At 42.0% G+C, this 20,642-nt stretch overlaps 1 protein-coding gene across 4 annotated transcripts in view; it reads right to left on the bottom strand.

The window, feature by feature from the left end:
* ARID4B (AT-rich interaction domain 4B) overlaps positions 1-20,642 on the bottom strand; it is a 150,913-nt gene that overhangs the window by 18,642 nt on the left and 111,629 nt on the right. For all 4 annotated transcript variants that reach the window (XM_075924772.2, XM_075924771.2, XM_075924770.2 and 1 more), the window contains 3 exons: positions 6,721-6,805; positions 5,265-5,457; positions 2,033-3,244 (listed from right to left, as the gene is read on the bottom strand). In XM_075924772.2, coding sequence (XP_075780887.2) covers positions 2,033-3,244; positions 5,265-5,457; positions 6,721-6,805 — 1,490 coding nt within the window. The remainder of the gene's footprint in view (positions 1-2,032; positions 3,245-5,264; positions 5,458-6,720; positions 6,806-20,642) is intronic.

Below are 20,642 nucleotides of genomic sequence, written 5' to 3' on the forward strand. Positions count from 1 at the left end.
TAGGAATCCCTCTGGTGGATAAGAAATATCCTACAATACTACAGTAATCTAAGATCCCACCATCCTGTTAAAAAAGTCCATTAAGATATGTCAATCATACATTTGTTCTTTTATAGTACAAAAAACACTCAAACTCTTCATCAGTATAATTAAATACGGACAACATATGATAGCTTAGTTTCAAGAAAAAAATAAGTCACAATGCATTAAACCTGCTTGAACAGTTTTCTGTGGAAATGAAACTGTTTTGTGGTCTAGAAGATAATGCTGAAGTACCAACAGCTTTTTATTTTGCCTTTTCCCCATATCTATGCTTCTCAGAATTAAAACGTGAAAGGACTATTGATATTTATGGCCAAAGGGAAAAACGTAGACTAGGAAGGGGAGATTGAAATATATTCCAGGACATGGTTTAAAAAAATATCAAATGGGAACTGTACAGGACTCAAACTGCCTGCTTTACAGATAACATGGTCTCCTGTAGCAAAATCATTTAAAAATTAAGAAACTACAGGTTCTTACAAAATCCTTTTTTTAAACATGGGCACCTTGCATTTTACAAACGAAGAAACATGACCCAGAGAAAGGTGCTTAGAATAGAATACATAAAAAGTGTAATGTGTAACTAATATTATAAAACAGAACTTGAAAGTAAAGAAATCATTTTGGATTTCACATGGTATACATTTTCTTATACAGTGTACCTGAAAGCTGAACAGCAAACTTTCAAGCTACCCATTATTAAGTGTGAAAGAATTGTACAGATTTACTTTCTCAGAGGCTCCAGAAATGAATTCCTTCCTGGTTTAAATAAATCCTAATTATTCTTTTGCACGAAGAACAAGAACAGAACTAAAAGAGAATATAGTGCTCTGAGAGCAGTCAACTGAGAAAAATTTCAGTTAAGCATTTTGCTCTTAAAGATAGTTGTAAATTGCTAAGATGAAGAAATAATTAAACTGCAATTTCATGATTCCATTTATAGCTCTGTTAAATTGTATATTTTACTGAAAACAATAACAACAAAACTTATAAATGTCAATTTTGTGAGTGTCTTTAAAAACAAATGGGTTCCTTTTAGTCCGTGTATCAAAAGGCAGTGATGTAAATGAAAAAATATTTGTTAAGACTATACTAAAAATGACTGGACTAAAATATAGTTCATGGGTTCACAAAACAGTGTTAGGACCTAATCTTGCAAATACCTAAACATGTACACAAGTGCTATAAGGATTGAACCTTTTCTTCCAGTGTTGGAGACCTAATAGCAATTTACATTTTAGCAGGGTGAATTTGAAAATTAAAACCCATTTTTGAGTCACAAGAGTGGAAAATTAGTCCAGTCTCCATTCTAAATACTTAAAAATGGCTTAAATTCTGAATTACTTCCACAGCAGAACCTGTATGATAAGGTTAAGACTACAGGAAATGCCTACAATTGATTTCTCAATATTTGAAAATAGCAGTGTATCATGGGAAAGCTCTTAAATATCTACAGGATCACAAATACAACATAAAGTATCTAAGACTTCAGGGAGCATTAATAATTAATTGTGAATTCTGATTAGGGATGTAAAAATGCCTTTATTTTGGTAAACGTGTAACTGCTAAAATTTACAGCGGTTATATGTTTACATGAGAGAAGGGAGAGGTAGCTCCCTGAAAGCACTGGCTCCTCCACCTCCAATTCCGCCTTTGTATCAGAGGCAGCAGCATGGGGGAAAGAGGGGCAGGGCTGCATATAACCATGTAGGTTAACTGATGAACCTGGGTTAACCATTTACACTATCACATTCTTATTCTGACAGATGCTCCTTGAAAATATATTCTCTTAAGAAAACTGTGGTCAAGCTAAATTAGTCAGATCTTAAAATCAGTTTGTGATGGCTGCCTGAGGAACAATCTTGGACAGTTAGTTATGCCAAAACACAAAAATACAGAAAATAAAAATGAGTATGAGAAACTGTATACTGCATATGAAAATTCAATACATAATATACAGACAATTCATGATATACTGTTTTCTCTTTACCTTTTTCAGTATGTTCTGGTTCTGGTTGATTACTACTGCTTGAACTGACGCTGGCATCAAAGCCTGTTGGAGAAATATTTCCTTCAGATTGAAGGTCTTGCAGTTCCCCCACAACACTATCCACTTCAATTGTGCTATCCGTTTCACTCTTGATGCTTCGTATCTCTTCTTGATTTGGTGCCAAAGTCTCTGAGACTGGTACACTAGATTGATGTCTATTAGATTCTGTTACAGTAACAGATGAAGGCGATTCAGGGGTTGTAGGAGGAGTATTTAGCACTGAATTACTCCCACTGCTTGGAAAATCAACTTTCTTGTCATTCATTTCAGTTGGTTTCTCTTCAACAGGTTTAACATCTGTGCTGGCTAGTAAAGGCTTTTCAAGTTCAGAGCTAGGCAAAGAAACCTCTTCTGTAAGAGTCTGCAGCTGTTCTTCTACTGCAGCATCCTCAGAAGCAGGACGTGGAGGTGAGGCTGCAGCCTCCGTGTCAGAGTCTGAAAAAAGTTCTTTCAACGTTTTCTTGGGCCACTGTCCCTGAATACTGGACCAAACGTCTTTTCTATCCTTAGCTCTGGTATTCTGAGATCTTTCATCCGAGTTATTTAGAAGTTTTATTCTTTTTTCTGCCACTTCTGAAAACCCTGAGTAGAAAGCACTTGTCCTTAAAGACTTCCTTTTTTCTTCTAACCCATTGTATTTTTTTGTCGGCGTTATTTTTATTTTAGATTTGTCGTCCTCATCTTCATCTGAGGAGCTGTTACTACTATGTTCTAAGCTATGGGAGTCTTTGCTTTTGGACTTTTCATCCTTTCTATTAGGTGACACAGTCTTTACACATTCCTCTGTGACACAATACCTTCGCTTACCTCGTTTTACCTGTAGCCTTGTTGTCTTATCTACTACCTCCTTTTTAACTTCCTTTCTCTTCTTTGTGGCTTCATCCTCTCCTTCATAGTCAGTATCATCAGATAATTCTTCCAACTCTTTTTGCAGTCTGTCTGGTGATTTGGACACTGACTTAGATGGTGCTACATCTGCAAGGGATTTACCCTCTTCTTGGGGAGATGAGCTGCTCTGCTCTTCTTTTGGACAGAGTTCATTTTTGTCCTGGCTTATAGACTCATCTTGAGATTCCTCCTTGCCATCATTATGTACATTGTGGGCACTTTGGTCATCTTCCTGCTCACTATCATCGGCAGAACTTTCTGAAGCTATTAAAAAGAAATCTGTTACATGAAATACTTAAAAAACCCTAATACATGAACATAGATAAATGGATACTAACACACACTAAAGTACTGTTAAAATCCTTTGTTTTCATATACCCAGAAGAGAAATAACAGATTATTTTCAAATGCTTAATTTTATTAGGAAGTGTAATAGCTAGATAAGCAGCAATGCTTGTCAGTTTGCAAATCCCATATAATCAAGCATCTGCAGGGAATTACATACTTTTTTGAAGAACCAAGGAGAGCAGGAAGTTACAGATTCAAGTCTAAATAAAACTCTGTTTTATTGATCTACATGTATGAATATTCTATATAATGCAAATGGACCAAAGAAGCCCCATAAATGTTTTAATAAAAGATTTTTAATGCACTAAATATTTAATGTTAACTAAGAATTACAATTTAGAAACACCATTTGGCCAGTTCCCAAAGCTGTCATCTCTAAATGTTAATGATTTCTGCTATTATTACTACTTGGGTGTCACTATTATCTGAAACCCTTAATATGCCTGAAATCTTGCATTCTCATTCATTCTATGTTCACATCTCACAAAACAAAGCTCACTTTTTACTAATATCATTTCCCTGTAGCTAGCATCATCTAAATTAAAAGCTGTACCAATTACTGAGACCTTTCTGCAGTGAAAGGTGGATAGAGACAACTTTCTTTCCAGCCAGCTCTATTTCAGCTACTGTGGAAGACATGCACACTAGGGCTTTCCCCAACACTGGGTTTCTCTAGTGAAGTCTGTTGTCCCTGCCTAACAGACAGGAAGCTTTATATCAGGCTTCCTGTAGCTCATATGCTTCCACTTAGCCATGTGCCTGAAGGCTACAGATCCCATTTGTAAAGGGCCTAAGGATGCTAAAAGGTGCACTGGGACACACACATCTGATTTATTAGGGTATGTCTACACACAAATAAAAGACATGCAGCAGCAAGTCTCAGAGCTCAGTCAAATGACTGGAGCTTTTGCTGCTGGGCCAAAAAGAGCAGTATAGATGTTTGGGCTCAGGCTGAAGCCTGGACTCTGAGGCTATGTCTACATTGCAGGTATCTGTCGGCAGAGAGCATGCTAATGAAGTGCTCATTAGCATGTATTGTGCTGTCATTTGCATATTCTCTGCCGATGCTTTTTGCGCAAGAGGTTTTTGCGCAAAAACAAGCAGTGTAGACAGGTCTGTTATGTGCAAAAACCCCCTTTTCCACAAGATCCTGTATACCTCCTTTTTTGAGGCATACGAGATCTTGCGCAAAAGGGCTTCCACGAGTGAGATCAACTCACTTGGCAGGCCGGATCCGGCCCACTGAGGCCCTTTTGCCCACCCCTGCTCTATTAACTGCAATGGAGCTATGCATATTTGACAACCAGGTAAAGATCAGACATATTATTTTTAAAGATTTTCAAAAAAGTTAAAGATTTCAGATGGAAAGAATCTATTATCAGAAAATACTTATGTATATGCCAAATTGGCTTTTGTGATTAAAAATTAATTATAACTAATTGCGGAGTCACTACCAATCTCACTATCATGGCTCCAAAATATATTTGTATAATGATAGCATTAAGTTCTCTGTATTGTTTTATAATTTTTCATATAATTATTTGTAAAAAGCATAGCCAAAATGCTTTGCCAAACATAATAAGGGGAAAACACAGAAGAATTTTTTTTTTCAAATTATTATTTTAGAGGTGGACTGATTTTTTAAAATTTACACAAATCATCTGAATCCAGAATATTTATTCAGAAAGTTTGTGTGTTTTTAGCACTTCAGACAAAAATGTGCTATTTATGTGCAAAATATATAAAAACACTTTGTAAATAAAAAGACATGCATAAACAGAGAGAGAAACTCTGAGTTAATAGTAATAATCTAATGCTCAGAATGATACTACTTCTATCAAAAGTTTCAATTTATAGTTCACTTCAACTCTGTACTGTCACTTTTTGATACTGATAAAATGATTACATTCTGAATTAGAAAATCCGTATAAAATACCTTGTAGCCCATTAAGAATAGAAGTAATTTCTATAGATTTAACTGGAGCTTGTTCAGAGTTTTTGGCTTCAGTGCTGTCAAATTTGGACCCAGTCTCCGGTGATGTGCTGGTATGAAAAGGTGGTTTTGACAAGCGTCGCAATTTACAGTTTTTAGGAGAATACTTCTCATCCTTCTCTTTGTCAGTTTTATTCTAAGATAAGGATAAACACATTTTAAAAGCTCTTCTAGTGCTAACATATAATTTAAGGTGAATTTCAATTAGCAATGCAGACAGTCATTTTGAACACAAAATCTAAGAACAGATTTTTCTTTGTTCCTTTATAAAGATATGCATATACTGTATTTTGGCTTATGCACAAGTATTAACACCAAAAATCTGAATTTCTTTAACACTTATATGATGAGGAATAGTCCTTATATGAAGAAGAATATTTAAGGGCTAAACCATTCTTCCACTATGCTAGACTCTACAGTAAGGGATACTGTAGTGAGAAAGCATGACTGTTGTCACAGCTTGGATTGAATGGCACACCCTTGTGCTGTGCCAATGAGGAAGGAGGAGAGGTTATAGCAAGTCTGGCTTTATCAGAACCACTGAATTCTAATAGTCCTCATGTTCAGAGTGCACGAATGACCAGGGAACCTACTGGGAAGGCAGAAGGTTGTTCACGCCCATTTGCCCTGCACAAGGAATTGCTCAAAGTCTGTCCCAAAATATGTTTGTTTGTTTTTTTCAATCTACCAACACTGGCAAGAAGTTGAAAAAGTAAGATATGAGACACATTTATGAAGGTTCAGCATAAGGTTTGTGCTTCAGGCAGCCGGGGAGCTCACAAATTTTATTTCCCAGAGCTACGCTGCCATTGCTGATGGGGGAATAGCTTTGTGCACCAGATGAATTGGGAGGTAAAAAAAGAAGAGAAGGAAGATATTTTTCAAAAGGGAAGGACAAAAGTCATGCTTTAAATAGAGGTGTAAGCGAGTAGTCGAGTAATAATAAGGGAGGCTGATGAGGGCAGAGGTTGCTCCGGGAGCAACCCCTGTCTGCAGGGGGTCCTAGCTCCTTACTGGGAGCCCCTCGGACAGGGGCTGCTGGACCTGGGACCAAGCAAGTCTGGCTCAGTCCCGGCTTGCACGGGTCCAGGACCACTGCAGCTCTGCATTTTATATGTAATACAGTTAGACTGCAGAGCCACAAAGGGGATAGTTCCTGGACCAGCGCATGCCAGGACAAAGCATTTTCCCTTATCGACTAATCATGTAGTCAATACAAATTGTATCAACTACACGATTAGTCAGTTACTCGTCTCTTTAAAAAAGTGTATGCTTCTAAGAGACGACGAGAAACGAATTTTATCATGCATTTCCAAGTCCATTTAAATGCTATAATTATAAAATCAGGCTACATAAAAGTAAATTAAGTAATAAAATGATTTAATGAAAAAAGATTTACCTTTATTTTCTTCCGATGCTTTATTTTTGGCACATTTTTATCAGCAGGTCTCACTATCTTGTCTGCTTTTATCCATTCATCATACCTAAATGTAAAAGCATTTGAAAAATATATATAAACAGAATTTTAAGAAATATTCAGAATTTCATACAACACAGTGTACACAGGAAAGAAAAATTAGAGCAATAATCAATCTAGTCGAGGATTCTGTTTCTACCAACTGGCAATACCAGGTACAGGCAGTCCCCGGGTTACGTACAAGATAGGGACTGTAGGTTTGTTCTTAAGTTGAATCTGTATGTAAGTCGGAACTGGCGTCAGCCGCTGCTGAAACTGATCAGTTTCAACCGCGGCTGAATCTGGATGCCAGTTCTGACTTCCATACAGATTCAACTTAAGAAACCCAGGCGTCCCCAAGTCAGCTGCTGCTGAAACTGATCAGCGGCTGATTCCAGGAAGCCTGGGGCAGAGCAACTCTGCCTCGGGCTTCCTGTAGTCAGCCGCTGGTCAGTTTCAGCAGCGGCTGACTTGGGGACGCCTGGGGCAGAGCAGCCGGGGTGCTGCTGGGTTGCTCCAGTAGCGCGGCTCCTCGGCGCTACTGGAGCAACCCAGCAGCACCCCAGCTGCTCTGCCTCAGGCGTCCTGATTCAGCCGCTGCTGAAACTGACCAGCAGCGGCTGAATCAGGACTCCTGGGGCAGAGCAGCTGGGGTGCTGCCGGGTTGGTCCGGAGCAGCGCTGCGGAACCAACCCAGCAGCCCCCAGCTGCTCTACCCCAGGGGTAGGCAAGAAAAGCCTGGTCTGCTGGGGGGGGGCACTAGCTGCACCCCCCTCCCCAGCAGACCAGGGAGACTGGGGTGGGGATGCCCAAGTCCTCCACGGCTTTGCTCCGTCTCCCTGGTCTGCTGACCTGGGAGACACGGAGCAAAGCCGCAGAGCACGCGGGCAGCGGGAGAGTCCAGGCGCGCCGCGCTGTCCCACTGCTGGCGTGCTCCGAGGCTTTGCTCCCCATCTCCCAGGTCTGCTGGTCAGACCAGGGAGACGGGGAGCAAAGCCTTGGAGCACGCCCGCAACGGGACAGCCCGGGCGGGCTTGAGCTGTCCCCCTGCGGGCGTGCTCCGCGGCTTTGCTCCCCGTCTCTCTGGTCTGCAGACCAGGGAGACACAGAACAGCTTTTCTCGCCCTGGAGTACATGGGCGGCAGGATCGCGAGGTCCCGCAGTCCGTGTCCTCCGGGGCGAGAAAAGCCGCGTTCGTAACTGCGGATCCGACATAAGTCAGATCCGCGTAAGTCGGGGACTGCCTGTACTTAAGAGAAAGTAACTCTGTAGTAAGCAGATGTTGTGTAAGCTGGTTCCCAGGAAAGTTTCCTCTTAATTCCCAAGAGCAAGACAACTGATTATATCCTGAAGTTTGAGAGTTTATATCCCTTTCAAAGGTTTTTAAAAAATATTTACTATAGCAGTGCAAGGTATGCTATTCATATAGCATATGATTTTTAAAAAATCATGCTTAACTCTTGGCTTCAATGAGACATTGTGGCAATGAGTTTCACAACCTACCGGTAAAAATATTTTTTTGTTTAGATTAACACTAAAGATGAGGGATCCAAAAACATTTTTACATCTCTCTTGAATGGTTTAATAGGTAACTATTAGGTGAAGAGAGTTACTCACCCTGTGCCGTAACAGGGGTTCTTCAAAATGTGTGTTTCTATGGGTGCTCCACTCTGAGTGCTGGTGTATCCTCGTGCCATTGGTGCCTGTTAAGCCTGTGGTGCCTTCATTCCTTCTCTACCTTGGTTGCAGACCCAAAGTGGCTTCAAAGTAGGAGAAGGAGTGAGGGTAGTGGAGAATCCATGGGGACACAGATCTCAAAGAATCTCCATTACTGCATGGGGTGAGTAACTCTCTTTTCTTCTTTGAGTGATATCCCCGTAGGTGCTCCACTCTGGGTCACTACAGAGCATTGTTCATATCATGGAGGCAGGTTTGGAGCCCTGCTCCCAAAATTGTGGACAGCACCGCCTGTCCAACTGATGTTTCTGGAGCGACAGAGGAGGTAAGAGTGTAATTTTTGCGATAGTGTGGTCAGACCAAGTTGCTGCCTTGCAAATGTCCTCTAGCGGGACATTGTTCAGAAAGGCTGTGGTGGAAGCCACCGCTTTGGTGAAGTGAGCTGTTAAGGTACTTGGTGACTGCTTATTGTGGATGATGTAACACAGAGGTTCCCAACCGCCAGTCTGCAGACTGCTACTGGTCCATTAACTGCTGGCTGCTGGGCCATGGCAGCTCTGGGGGTGGAATAGACTTCCTACCACCTGTCCTCCTGCCATGGCTGTTGAAAGAGGCGTGTCCTGCCCCACCTCTCAGCCAACCAGCATGGCGCAGGGGTAGGTCTGCTCCCAGACACAGAAGAGCAGTTTGCCGCATGGCAGGAGTGCTGTATGGAGCCTGGCAGAGCAGCTTTAGAGCAGCTGTGACCTAGGAAGCAGCACAGGGCTAGATGAGGGGGGTGAGGCAGGCATTGGAGGTTCTGGGGTGGGGCTAATACTGGGGAGCTCTTGTGGTGGGGGGGCTCTAAGAGGCAGGGGCTGACACTGGGGGGGCACTGGGGCATCCGGGGTAGGGAGCTAGCAATGGGGGACTCGGTAAACGTTTGGTGATGGGATATGTGAAAATAGAAGTACCATCAGTGGTTATGTGGAAGGCTGTGATCACTACAACATGAACTTTTATTGTGCTAAAAGAGAGTCCTGCTTCCCTCAGTCCCAAGAGGTAGTCAAGTATCATTGGTATGGAAGTGGTATCAGCTGAGTTAAGATGGTTCTATATTACCCATCGTGAAAACATCGTCCACATGTAAATGTATGTTTTTCTAGTGGATTCCCTCCTGCTATTGATGAGTATTTGTTTTTCCCTGTCAGAACAGGTAATTTTGGCATCCTGAAGCCATGCCTTCAGGTGAAGTTTCCTCAGATCAGGATGGATAATTTTGCTGTGGTGCTGAGTCCGGAGGTCGTGATGCAGAGGAAATACATGAGGATCTGCAGTTGCTAACTTGTGCAGGCAAGGGAACGAAGTCTGTCTGAACCATGACGATGCGACCAGAATTATCTGTGAGGTCTTGTCTGATTTTGGTTACCACTCAGTGGATCAGAGGTTGCGGTGGAAACGCGTATAGGAGAGGGGTGTCCTACTCTAGGAGGAAAGCATCCTCTAGAGAAACTCTGCCGAGGGCTGCTCTGGAATAGAGTAGGTGGCATTTTCGACTGGTCTATCTCAGGTTGGCCCCATTTGCAAAAGATGTCTCAAAGGGCTCAAGTATCTAGTTCCCACTCATGCTGGTCCAAAAAGATATGGCTGAGGTTGTCTGCCATCACATTGAGTGTCCTGAGAAGCTAAGTGGCAATAGGGTTGATGTGGTGAGTGATGCACCAGTTCCATAGTTTTATAAGCCTCTGTACAGAGGGAGGTGAATGGGGCTCCGCCCTGCGGGTTGATGTAGTACATACACGCTGTGTAGACTGTTATGATATTGATTGTTTTGAGGGCGATGAACAACAGGAAATGACAGCACGCATATCGTACCACCCTGAGCTTGAGAAGGTTGATGTGGAGTGTTTGTTCATGGTGAGACCATTTCCCTTGTACTGTGTGGGGTCGTAACAGTAACTGTGGGAGCAGTTGCTGAAAGGGAACCCCGTTCAGCAGCTTCTGAGGCTGTGTTCACCAATGCAATGAAATGAGGACATGTGGTGGTATAGTAACAGTGTTGTGTAGAGAGCCCCTGAGGGTATGTCTACACTGCCACCCTAGTTCGAACTAGGGTGGCTAATGTAGGCATTCGAATTTGCAAATGAAGCCCAGGATTAAAATATTAATATTAAACATTGCAGGAGGAGTAACAGTAATTCGAATTAGGAGCTTTAATTCGAACTACCTAGCCCGTGCCATGTATAGCCGCGGGCAGGGAGTTCGAACTACCGGGCATTTAAAAATGGAGGCACCCGGGAACATGCAAATAAAGCCCGGGATATTTTAATTGCAAGTTTGAATGACTACATTAGCCACCCTAGTTCAAACTAGGGTGGCAGTGTAGACATACCCTGAGGGAGCATAGACTGTGGCGAGCCATGACTGTAAACATCTTATGTGCAGTCCAGCTAGTCTCATCACATATGTGGTCGCTGCCACGTGGCCCGTGATTTTGAGGCTTTTGTGTACTGTTGTCACCAGAATTATGGGAGACGCAGATATAAGGGCTGTGAGAGCCTCAAATCCTGTCTGGGTAATGTTGATGTGGCTGTTGTTGAATCTAGGCAAGCTCCTATGAAATTGAAAGTTTGTGATGATTGGAGTGTGGATTTTTGGTAGAAACGTCTCCCATCGAAAGCCGATGACATTGGCTCTATCACTCCTATTTACAGGAGGTGTTGAACTTCTTGTTGGAACAGGACCTCATGAGAGGGGCCCCTAAAGAGAGCCGGAGAGAGGGATGAGTAGTGGGGATAGAGATAAAGAGAATGATGTAGCCCGCTTTGATGATGTCTAGTACCCAGAAGTCTGATGTTATTTCTGTCCACTGCTGCAGGAAGGCCTGTACCCAGTGAGCAAACTGTAGATTGGAAGGTGATGGTGTGGGGATTTCTCTCTGGCCTTCGACCAAACCTTCAAATTTGTTGTTTGGATGTTGAAGACTGTTGCTGATGCTGGGGTTTGTGCCTCTGTGGTCTATGCCTCTGTTTGAAGTCTTACCATGTTGTTTGTCTGTACGGCTTTCTGGGTCACGAACAGTTACTATACCTCAGCCTTTTGTTAGGCAGTGTGTATTTGCCCACAGTTCTCAAGGTTGTCCAGAATCCTTCACAGAATGTAAGACTTGATCTGTCTTGCCTGCAAACAAGTTCTATCAAGGGAAGGTCATCAACATTCTGCTGCAGTTCCCTCAGGATTCCCAATGCTTGGAGCCATGAGGCTCTGTGCTTCACAATGGCCATTATGGTAGTTCAGGCCACAGTGTCCGCTACGTCCATTGCAATTGTATGGCCCTCCTGAATAACACTGCGCAATTGGGGTTTTTTCTGTTCAGGTAGGAACTGAGAGAGCTCCTGGAGCTTTAAGTAGTTGCTATAATTGTAATTGGCGAGCATTGCTGAATAGTTTGCAACCCTCAGTTGTAAAGTTGCTAACAAATAGATCTTTCTATCCAGGATGTTTAATTGCTTATGGTCTTTATCTTAGGGAGTGGATCTCAGATAGGGATGTTATGCCTTGTGCTAGACTGAGTCCATAACCAGGGTTAGGTGGTGGATGAGAGAATAAAAAGTTCATTGACTTGGCCAGGACAAAGTACTTCCTGTCAGCCCTCTTATTGGTAGGTGTAACAGATGCCGGTGTCTGCCAGATATTATCAGCAGGATCCATAATGGCCTCGTCCATAGGAAGAGCGATCCTGGCTGAGGTGGCATGTTGAAGAGCATGTAGTGTAGATAAATCTATGTATTATATATATTACTTCATATGACTTGACATTGTGCCTCTCCATATAACCTTGTAACTTTGTATTAGAACCCTATATAGAAAACTTGTAGAAAACTGAGTATCTAGTTAAAGTGGTAAAGATGTCTTTTTGCTAGGAGTAGAATAAGATCTTCCCCCCACTCTCTTCCCCCCACTCTGTAATCAATTGCCCTGTTGAATGAATGAGGTGTGAATGAGTAAGACTTGAGAGCCAAGCACCTCCAGACAGCTACAACAGTTGAAGAGGGGGTGGAAGCCAGACCCAAGGTGTCAAGTGGGCTCAAGAAAGAAAAGCAGACATATTGATAGAAATGTAGCCATGTTAGTCTGGTGTAGCTGAAACAAAATACAGGACTATGTAGCACTTTAAAGACTAACAAGATGGTTTATTAGATGATGAGCTTTCGGCCCTGGGGATTAGAAGCAAGCACCTTCTTTGGAAAACACCCTCTCTGAACAGACAACACCCAGAGAGAAGCAGCACAAAGAGACCAAGGGACACAGACCCAGATTTTGAATCTGGGATATATTTGCATAGGAGGGAAGCTGCCATAAAAGTAAGGTGTCTTGCAGAAGACCCCGGGTTTTGTCTGGTCACCATTGGAGCATCGATCCGGATCGGCAGAAGCCCGGCTCCACTCCTCCCCCATCTAACTCACCTGGCCAGTGAAGTTAAGGGGAGCAACTAGTTGGTAACAAGAGCAAGACGGAGTGTGCTTTTGTGTGTGTGTGTGTGTGTGTGTGTGTGTGAGTGCATGAGTGACATACATATCATATGCATATGATAAGTATTGATTATTCTACGTGTGATCAATAAATGTGGCATGTTGCCTTATCCCCCTGAAAAAGATCCCGAGTACTTCTTTTAAGTACAACAGTAGAAGCCTGTATTATTTTTCTTGAACCTCTTGCAGATCCAGTTCCTGTGCTTAAACTGTTCCTGAAAACGTCTGATGTCATCTGTTGGATGTGGGGTGGTGGGAACTATGGCTTTGTCTGGGGATGAAGACAAATTGTGGAGCGGAGATCTATCCTCCCCCTCAGAAAGAGAGTCCTCATCTCCGGTCTGAGAATGTTCAAGGGAATTTGGTGCTGTATCCTGAGGTGCAGGCTACGGGGAATGAAGTGGTCTTTTGGCCAGTGTAGAGGGAGTGGTATAATGGTGCCTATGAGAGGACCAAGTGTCCCAGGGATGTCATTTGGCCTGGGTATGAAGGTGACAGGTACGGCAAATGATAACCATACCAGCGAGGTAGTGGAAGACCATGTGGTGCTCTTGTCGAGTGGGACTCCCATGGAGGATGCCTTTGGGTAGGACTGGAATGCTGTGAGGAGAAGCAGCTGTGTTGTCCGGTGTCAGCCTTGCTAAGATAAAGAGATGGGGCTGGTGAGTGAGGCGAATGGATTGAGCACACTGAGGATGCTGGTGAACCCAGTGCTGAAATATCATGGGTTATCAGTGCCACAGAATGTCTGAGCTGGTCTTTCATCTGTGCCGCAGTGGTTTGCACAGAGGCGGGTGCCGATGGTGCCAAGGATGGGGTCAGCACCAGCGCCCTAGAAGGAGGGATCTCAGTGCGGGATCTCTTAGGTGCTGCATCCAGTGCCATCTCCATTGCCAATCTATGATGTTTGGGTGGTGCAGAGGATGACTGTGCTCCCGACTTATGCTTGGGTTCACAGTGGGCCCGACTGAGCAGCCCCAATTGTTTAGGCGGTGCAGTGCCTGAAGTGCCAGTCTTGTCACCTATGCTCTCCCGGGATGAGCTCAGTGCTGGGAGCAGCAATTTAGCCAGCAAGACCCGGGCTTTCGCTTTTGCCTTGTCAGATGATGTAGAGGGCCAACTTATGTCCATACCTCTGGTCTTATGAAACAAAATACAGGACTATGTAGCACTTTAAAGACTAACAAGATCGTTTATTAGATGATGAGCTTTCGTGGGCCAGACCCACTTCCTCAGATCAAATTTTTTGATCTGAGGAAGTGGGTCTGGCCCACGAAAGCTCATCATCTAATAAACCATCTTGTTAGTCTTTAAAGTGCTACATAGTCCTGTATTTGTTTCAGCTACACCAGACTAACACGGCTACATTTCTATCACTGGTCTTATCTGTGTCCTTGTTTTTGGAGGGAGAGTCGTCATGCAAAAGTTGTAACAGGAAACTTTTCGGTCTGTTGGCGCAGTCCTGTCTTGCTCTGGCCATGATGTTTGAGCAGTAAGAGCACTTCTGCACCAGATGTGCTTCTCCTAGGCACTTCATGCAGAAGGAGTGGCTGTTGGATGCTGGCATGTCTTTGCGATAAGTGTAGCAGTGTTTAAACTCTGGAAAGCCAGGCATTTTGAAGTGGAAGTGAAAGAACGAAGAAAACTGTTTTGTTTTTTGGGGGGGAAAAAACTTTTTTTAAACGAATAAGAAGGGAAGGAGTAAAAACTTGTATATGAGAGAAAAACTGAGGAAATGTAATGATTTTTTCGTTGTTTCAGGTGGAAAGAGGGCAACTGAAGGGGAGCTCCATCTGCTGCCGAGCAGAAGGTAAAAAAGGAATTGAGGTGCTGCACGTGAACCTAATGGATACCAGTGGCACGAAGAGATGCTACTGTGTGTGTGTGGCATGGCAGGGCACTGCTAGAAAAATCTCCATTCGCCAGTGTGAGGATGCACCAGTGCCCAAAGTGGAGCACCCAGGGGGACATCACTTGAAGAATTTCTGGATTTTGAGCTTTGAGATTACTCTCTCTGCTTGTAAGGCTGCCAAGAGATAGGATATGGTCTGACAAGTCAGCATCACTGGAAGATTTTTTTCCCACCTTCTTAGTAAAAACACAGACAAAACTAATCATCTGACCATCATCAATGCACATTTGAGAATTGAAAGGACAAATGCTGCAATCTGTACCATCGTATAGATAATGGCACACAGCTTTCTGCCAGAAAGGACAAAACTTTGGTTATCCCAATAAAATAAAGAATCAGTTCAATTTTCATACTTCCCCTTTTTATAACAGAAACAAAAGTGGTTCTGTACACTTAGCAGTCCATTTAAGTCTTTTCTATTTATTCTAAAATTCTGCACACTTTCAAACAACTAGCTACATTTAAGAATGCACTGACAAAGCGTGCTGACATCTGGTGCACTGATGTGTCCAAGCCATGAAAAGAATACTCAATGCTATTAGTTATTTTTAATAATAATTACTGGTATCACCACATGCTAAGCTGAGATACATGCTACTCTTACTCACAGCCCTTCTTGAACCATACAGCCCTCCTGCCTTGTCTCTTGCTAGTTAGCCACATGTACTTGGGACTTCACTTGGCACCCCAGGAGAGGACTCTGTGTATGTGAGTGCCAGCCTTCTGCTGTGGTGATGGAGTACCAAAATATCAGTGAGGCCACCACACAAGCACAGACCTCTCTGCTGGAATGATGTGTCCCCTCCACAGTGCTCCATGGTGCAGAAGGGTGGGAAGGTGGTACTTGTACAGCACCCTACTCCTAAAAAGGAATGGTTATCCTGTAAGACTATCATAGTAGCAAGAGCAGCAGCTGAGCTCCCCATCCACCCTAGTAGCAAGAGGTGGCAGTATTGGAGCAGTCTCTACAGACTTAGGAAGATATAAGTACATTGTCTTACACAGTTGGTGTTAGGAAGCTTATCTTCAGATTATCTAATAAGGATTAGCATTTTTTAAATAAAAGTTAAATTTCTGCAGAAGCTAATGGCACTCATCCAAGAAAGTCCTACTCTTGATAGAAAGGCGGATTTTTCTACCACTGACTCTTCTTTTTGTCCTATGACTGCAGGAATGTTAACAGGTCACTTCACCTTAAATGGTCCCTATATATGCTACTTATGCTAAACAATCTGTTCAAAGGACAGCCATTGTGTTGGGGAAACTGTACTGTATCATGGGAGGGTTACTTAAGATGAGTCTATATAAAGCGAATAAAATAAACTCTCTCATAGGCACAGAAAGTAGTGGTGCAGAGGGTGCTGCAGTGCTCCAGGTTTTGGGCCTTCCGGCCACACATCCTTCGTATGCAATGTGTCAGCTGCCAGCCCCCCACTTCTTCTGTCTGGGGTCTCAGGCGCCAGGTTGGCTGATGCCTGAGAGCTCTGCTTATGGCCCCGGATCCCATTTGGCTTCTGGCCCCAGGTTCCACTCTTATGCTGGCCCTGCCACTGGTTCCTGCATGCAGGTTCTGGCCCAGCTGCCAGGCCTGGGGTCCTGGCTGGTGACATCACATGCAGCATCTCGACTGCTGGCTCCAGCTCTAGGGGGTAGTGAGGGGCACAGAGTTAAGGGGGGGGAGGGTGCAGCTCAATACCCCCACCCCAACAATTATTCCAGCACCACTGAACACTCCTCAATATCACTTCAGTCAATGCCTTGGACTGTCATGCATGCAGAATTTACTTAAGCCATGTCTTTACTTCAGGAAAGATCAATGCTGCCGCAATTGATCTTCTGGAATTTGATTTATCAGGTCTAGTAAAGACCCGCTAAATTGAACTCAGAGGGCGCCCCCACTGGCACGAGTACTCCTGCCCAAGAGGAATAACTCATGCTGTGGAGACTGCACGGAAACGCAAATTAAGGTACATCGACTCCAGCTACGTAATTAACGCAGCTGGATTTACATATCTTAATTCGTCCTTTCCCTTTAGTATAGGTCTGGCCTTAGAGAGCAACCGTCATCTTGAGAGTACTTTAAAGCTGTTTTCCAAATGGCCTGGAGCTTTAGATAAAGCTGATACTTGAGACCATCAGAACCTGGCTAATTAATGTGATACCCCCAAGCAGGCTCCACTCTCAATATTCATATCTTTTCTCAATTATATACAATATTCAGGGTCTATTCAAACCTTTTTTGTTTCAACATCCAACTATGAAGAACAAAAAACTTAAAACAGTCAATTAAGTCAGTAACTAATACAGTACTTCCCCCCCCCCCCCCAACAAATTTCCAAAATAAAAAAGGAAAAAGGGATATGGTATAATTTCAGAATAGCTGTAAAGTCCAAGAATAATGCATTTTGGGGTGTCACAATCTGGCAGCCAGCCTGTCAGAGTTTAAATGACTTAAATTTAGAATTTTGCTGAATATGCCCTTCTGTCCCATGCTATTTGGGCACTGTATAAACTATGGGGTTAATTTATATTTCAAATTCCTCTAATTCACATTTCAGTGTATTTTATTTTTTGCATACTGCTGTCAGCTAAAAAACTGCAAAAACTGCAATTGGAGGAACTTGCACTACAAATTCCATGGAAATTTTAGATCCATACAAACTGTAAAAAATTCAGCAAGTCATCCTTCAAACCACAAAGGGGATCCCCAACATTTTGAAATATCTAGCACTAAGAATGTTATAAAACTATGTATCAGCAATTCCACAATGCAAAAATCTCACAAGAAATAAATATTTTCCAAATGAGAATTTTTACTTTTTCTCAGACCAACATGGTAGCAGGACAGTAATTTTATCATTGATACCATCTCATTCTCATTGACTCCACTAGGTTACTACCATCTCACCTTTCAACCTTCAAACTGAACAGAGTAATTTTCTTCCCTATGGTTGTTGCGTCCCAAAAGTTTCGTTTCCCAGGTTTCAAGAGAACGGTTAAACGTACTAACTCACATACCAAATAGATATAATCAGAATCTAGTTATAAGTATTAAAAACTCATAAGGCTTTGAATCTGTTGAGAACAGCTTTAGCTACCTAGTCTAATCATCTATATCATAAGCACAAGCGTAAAGTAAAATCTAAGTTTCCTATTCAAGAGCAAAAAGGATATTTGGATTGTTCTCTATCTTTCTGGTTAATATTAGAAAATACCGTGTATGTAAAACAATTTTCTTTCTAATAAGAGAGAACAGGCATGAACTACTAGTACCATTACTGCTTTCGTCCACTAAAGACAGTCCAATTCCTCTTCTAAGAGACGCAATTCAGATTCCCTTATCTGCGATTCCACTCTTCCTTCAGCTATACAAGTAGTAAAGGTTATCTCCACCCTCTCCCAAGATAAAGTGCAGCTAGAAAATGTTGAATATTACTCAGTTCCACGGTTCCCTAATTAATACAAAAAAGCTGACAATGTCCTACTATGATTATAATCACTAAATGGTTCTGCAAAAAAGTGTAGTGAAGCATAACAATGAATATCTGAACAGTTAATATTACTTTCATTCACAATACACTGATGTAAGGCATGGACAGAGGAAGAGATAATATCCTTTTGGAATGAGAACTTCTAAGTGAAGTTGAAAAATTCAGTGTTGAAAAATTCTTGATTAGATTGTTTTTGGTTTGAGGAATATGTAGTAGCATGATAGAGTGGCTAAAATAGAGGAAGAAAAGAGTTTTAGACTTAAAAAAGAACAGAGATAAGAACTATCATCAATTTTAAATCAGCTAAGACACTTTTTCACACAAGCTAATATTCTTAAATCACTTGTCTCACATACAAATACATATCCTCCTAATCTGAACCTTCCTACACCAAGAAACACCAATGAAAACGACTATTTTTCCAAGTCTGGAATTTACTCAAAGCCAGTCACCAAGTTGAATATGTGATAGACGACATGTCTTCACATCATTAAAACACCACGATGCTACCTTAAATGCATGCATGTCACACGTGACAGCTGTTTGTAGATAAGAAGTGCAGTACACACTCACCTGCCCTGATAATGACTATCCAAGATAACATTTCTCATTAACTCATTTAAATTACACTAACTAATCTGTGTAATAGAGTATAAATTCCAGTAGCTCAATAGCAATTATATGGCATTACGAAAATTTCTGAAGACCCAAAATGATTCGAAACTTTGTTATGAAATACATTATTTCTCAGCCCTCTTAAAGGACTATCCTTGATCAACCAGCATTCTAGGAAGGAATATACAAGCTGTTCAGCTAACAGCAAAGAACAAACAGCAGGCAGTGAAGACTTCAAAACGCCAAAAATAATCATTGACCCCCATCTCCACCCAAGGTACAATAGTTAACCGAAGGTGCCCTTATTATCTACTACATCCTAGTTATAGGAAAGATCCATTTGTCATCAATCTATGCATTTGTTTAAAATTCAGAGTTCATAGCGCGCAAACATACAATCTTGACATCTTGAACAATGAGGCTGCTGAAGTCTGCAAAAGGAACGCTGGGTTTCAACTTCTGATTTGTTTTCAGATTTAAGAAGTAGTGCTGCTTTGAGTAAACCCTTCCGACTCTTTCACCTGATAGCATGTTTGATAACATTTACTCTGAACAGGCAGAGAATATATTCATGAAGCTCTTCCTAAGATTCTCCTTTGAATTAAAAAACAACGAAGACATCTCAAAAGGACTTTTAAAATGCAAATCCTTTTTGAAGTATTTGCAGTAACTGTCAAAGGCTTAGGGTGCAAATTTCACCAGTCTGGCTTCCTGAGGCAAGTCCTCTATAGTAATGACTGAAATACTAGTAGTGTTCCAAACCCTACTGAAACCCTAACTCATGGGGACTGCGTTTCCTCCAGTATACTGACATTTAAGGAATGAATCTTATAAGCCTTATTTCTAGGACATGCCTACATGCTGTTTCCTGAAGACTTTTTATGTAAAAGGAAATTAGGCCATTCCAGTATGGTGTACAAGTTACAAATACTGCAAAAGAATGAAGACCGAGGCTTCAATAATGAATGGTAGGTAATTCTCCAGATTAATAGTGTCTTGGCTGATGCATTCAGTGAAATCAGATGCAGACTGATGGAATCAATGGAAGGAGAAAAGTAGCCTGCTTTTACAGTTGTGACTCTTGCCAGCTGATCCGGCCAGCACCGTATAAGGTCTGTTCTTTTCCTCTTGGCCAAAGGTACAAAAATAATGCAAGTCCAGATGACAGGTGAAGATGATAAAATATTCATAAAGGTTTTCAGGAAGTTAGATTTGCCTCAAATCTCTTGCTTTGAAGACCCTGCTAATGGCATGGCAAGTAAAATAAAATTTAAAAGTCAAGCCTGAGAACATTTAGCAGAAATATGTTGAAATGGCAAAAAAGCAGAAGACTTGATAACTGGCTAAAAGACTTCAAGAAGCTTTGAGGTTTTTATCTTTGTCAATGTATCTTGTACCTTATTCCCACTAAAGTCTTTACTACAGGATTTATTTAAAAAATGGTAAGCTGTAGCAGCTTTTCAATAATACTATATTAAGAACAAACCACCGATATGGTACCAATAAACGAAGAATGGCCCAACAAGCCACCAGGCTAAAAAGAGTCCTATTGTTCAGAAGCTTTGGGCAATTGGGAAGAACAAGAGAAGTGTAATTATTTACAGCCATTTATTGCTGTGCAATTAAGAATCCTGAGTGCACAGAGTGACTGGTGGATCT

This window comes from Pelodiscus sinensis, chromosome 3 (assembly GCF_052426305.1).
Source record: "Pelodiscus sinensis isolate ZL-2025 chromosome 3, ASM5242630v1, whole genome shotgun sequence".
Lineage (NCBI taxonomy): Eukaryota > Metazoa > Chordata > Testudines > Trionychidae > Pelodiscus > Pelodiscus sinensis.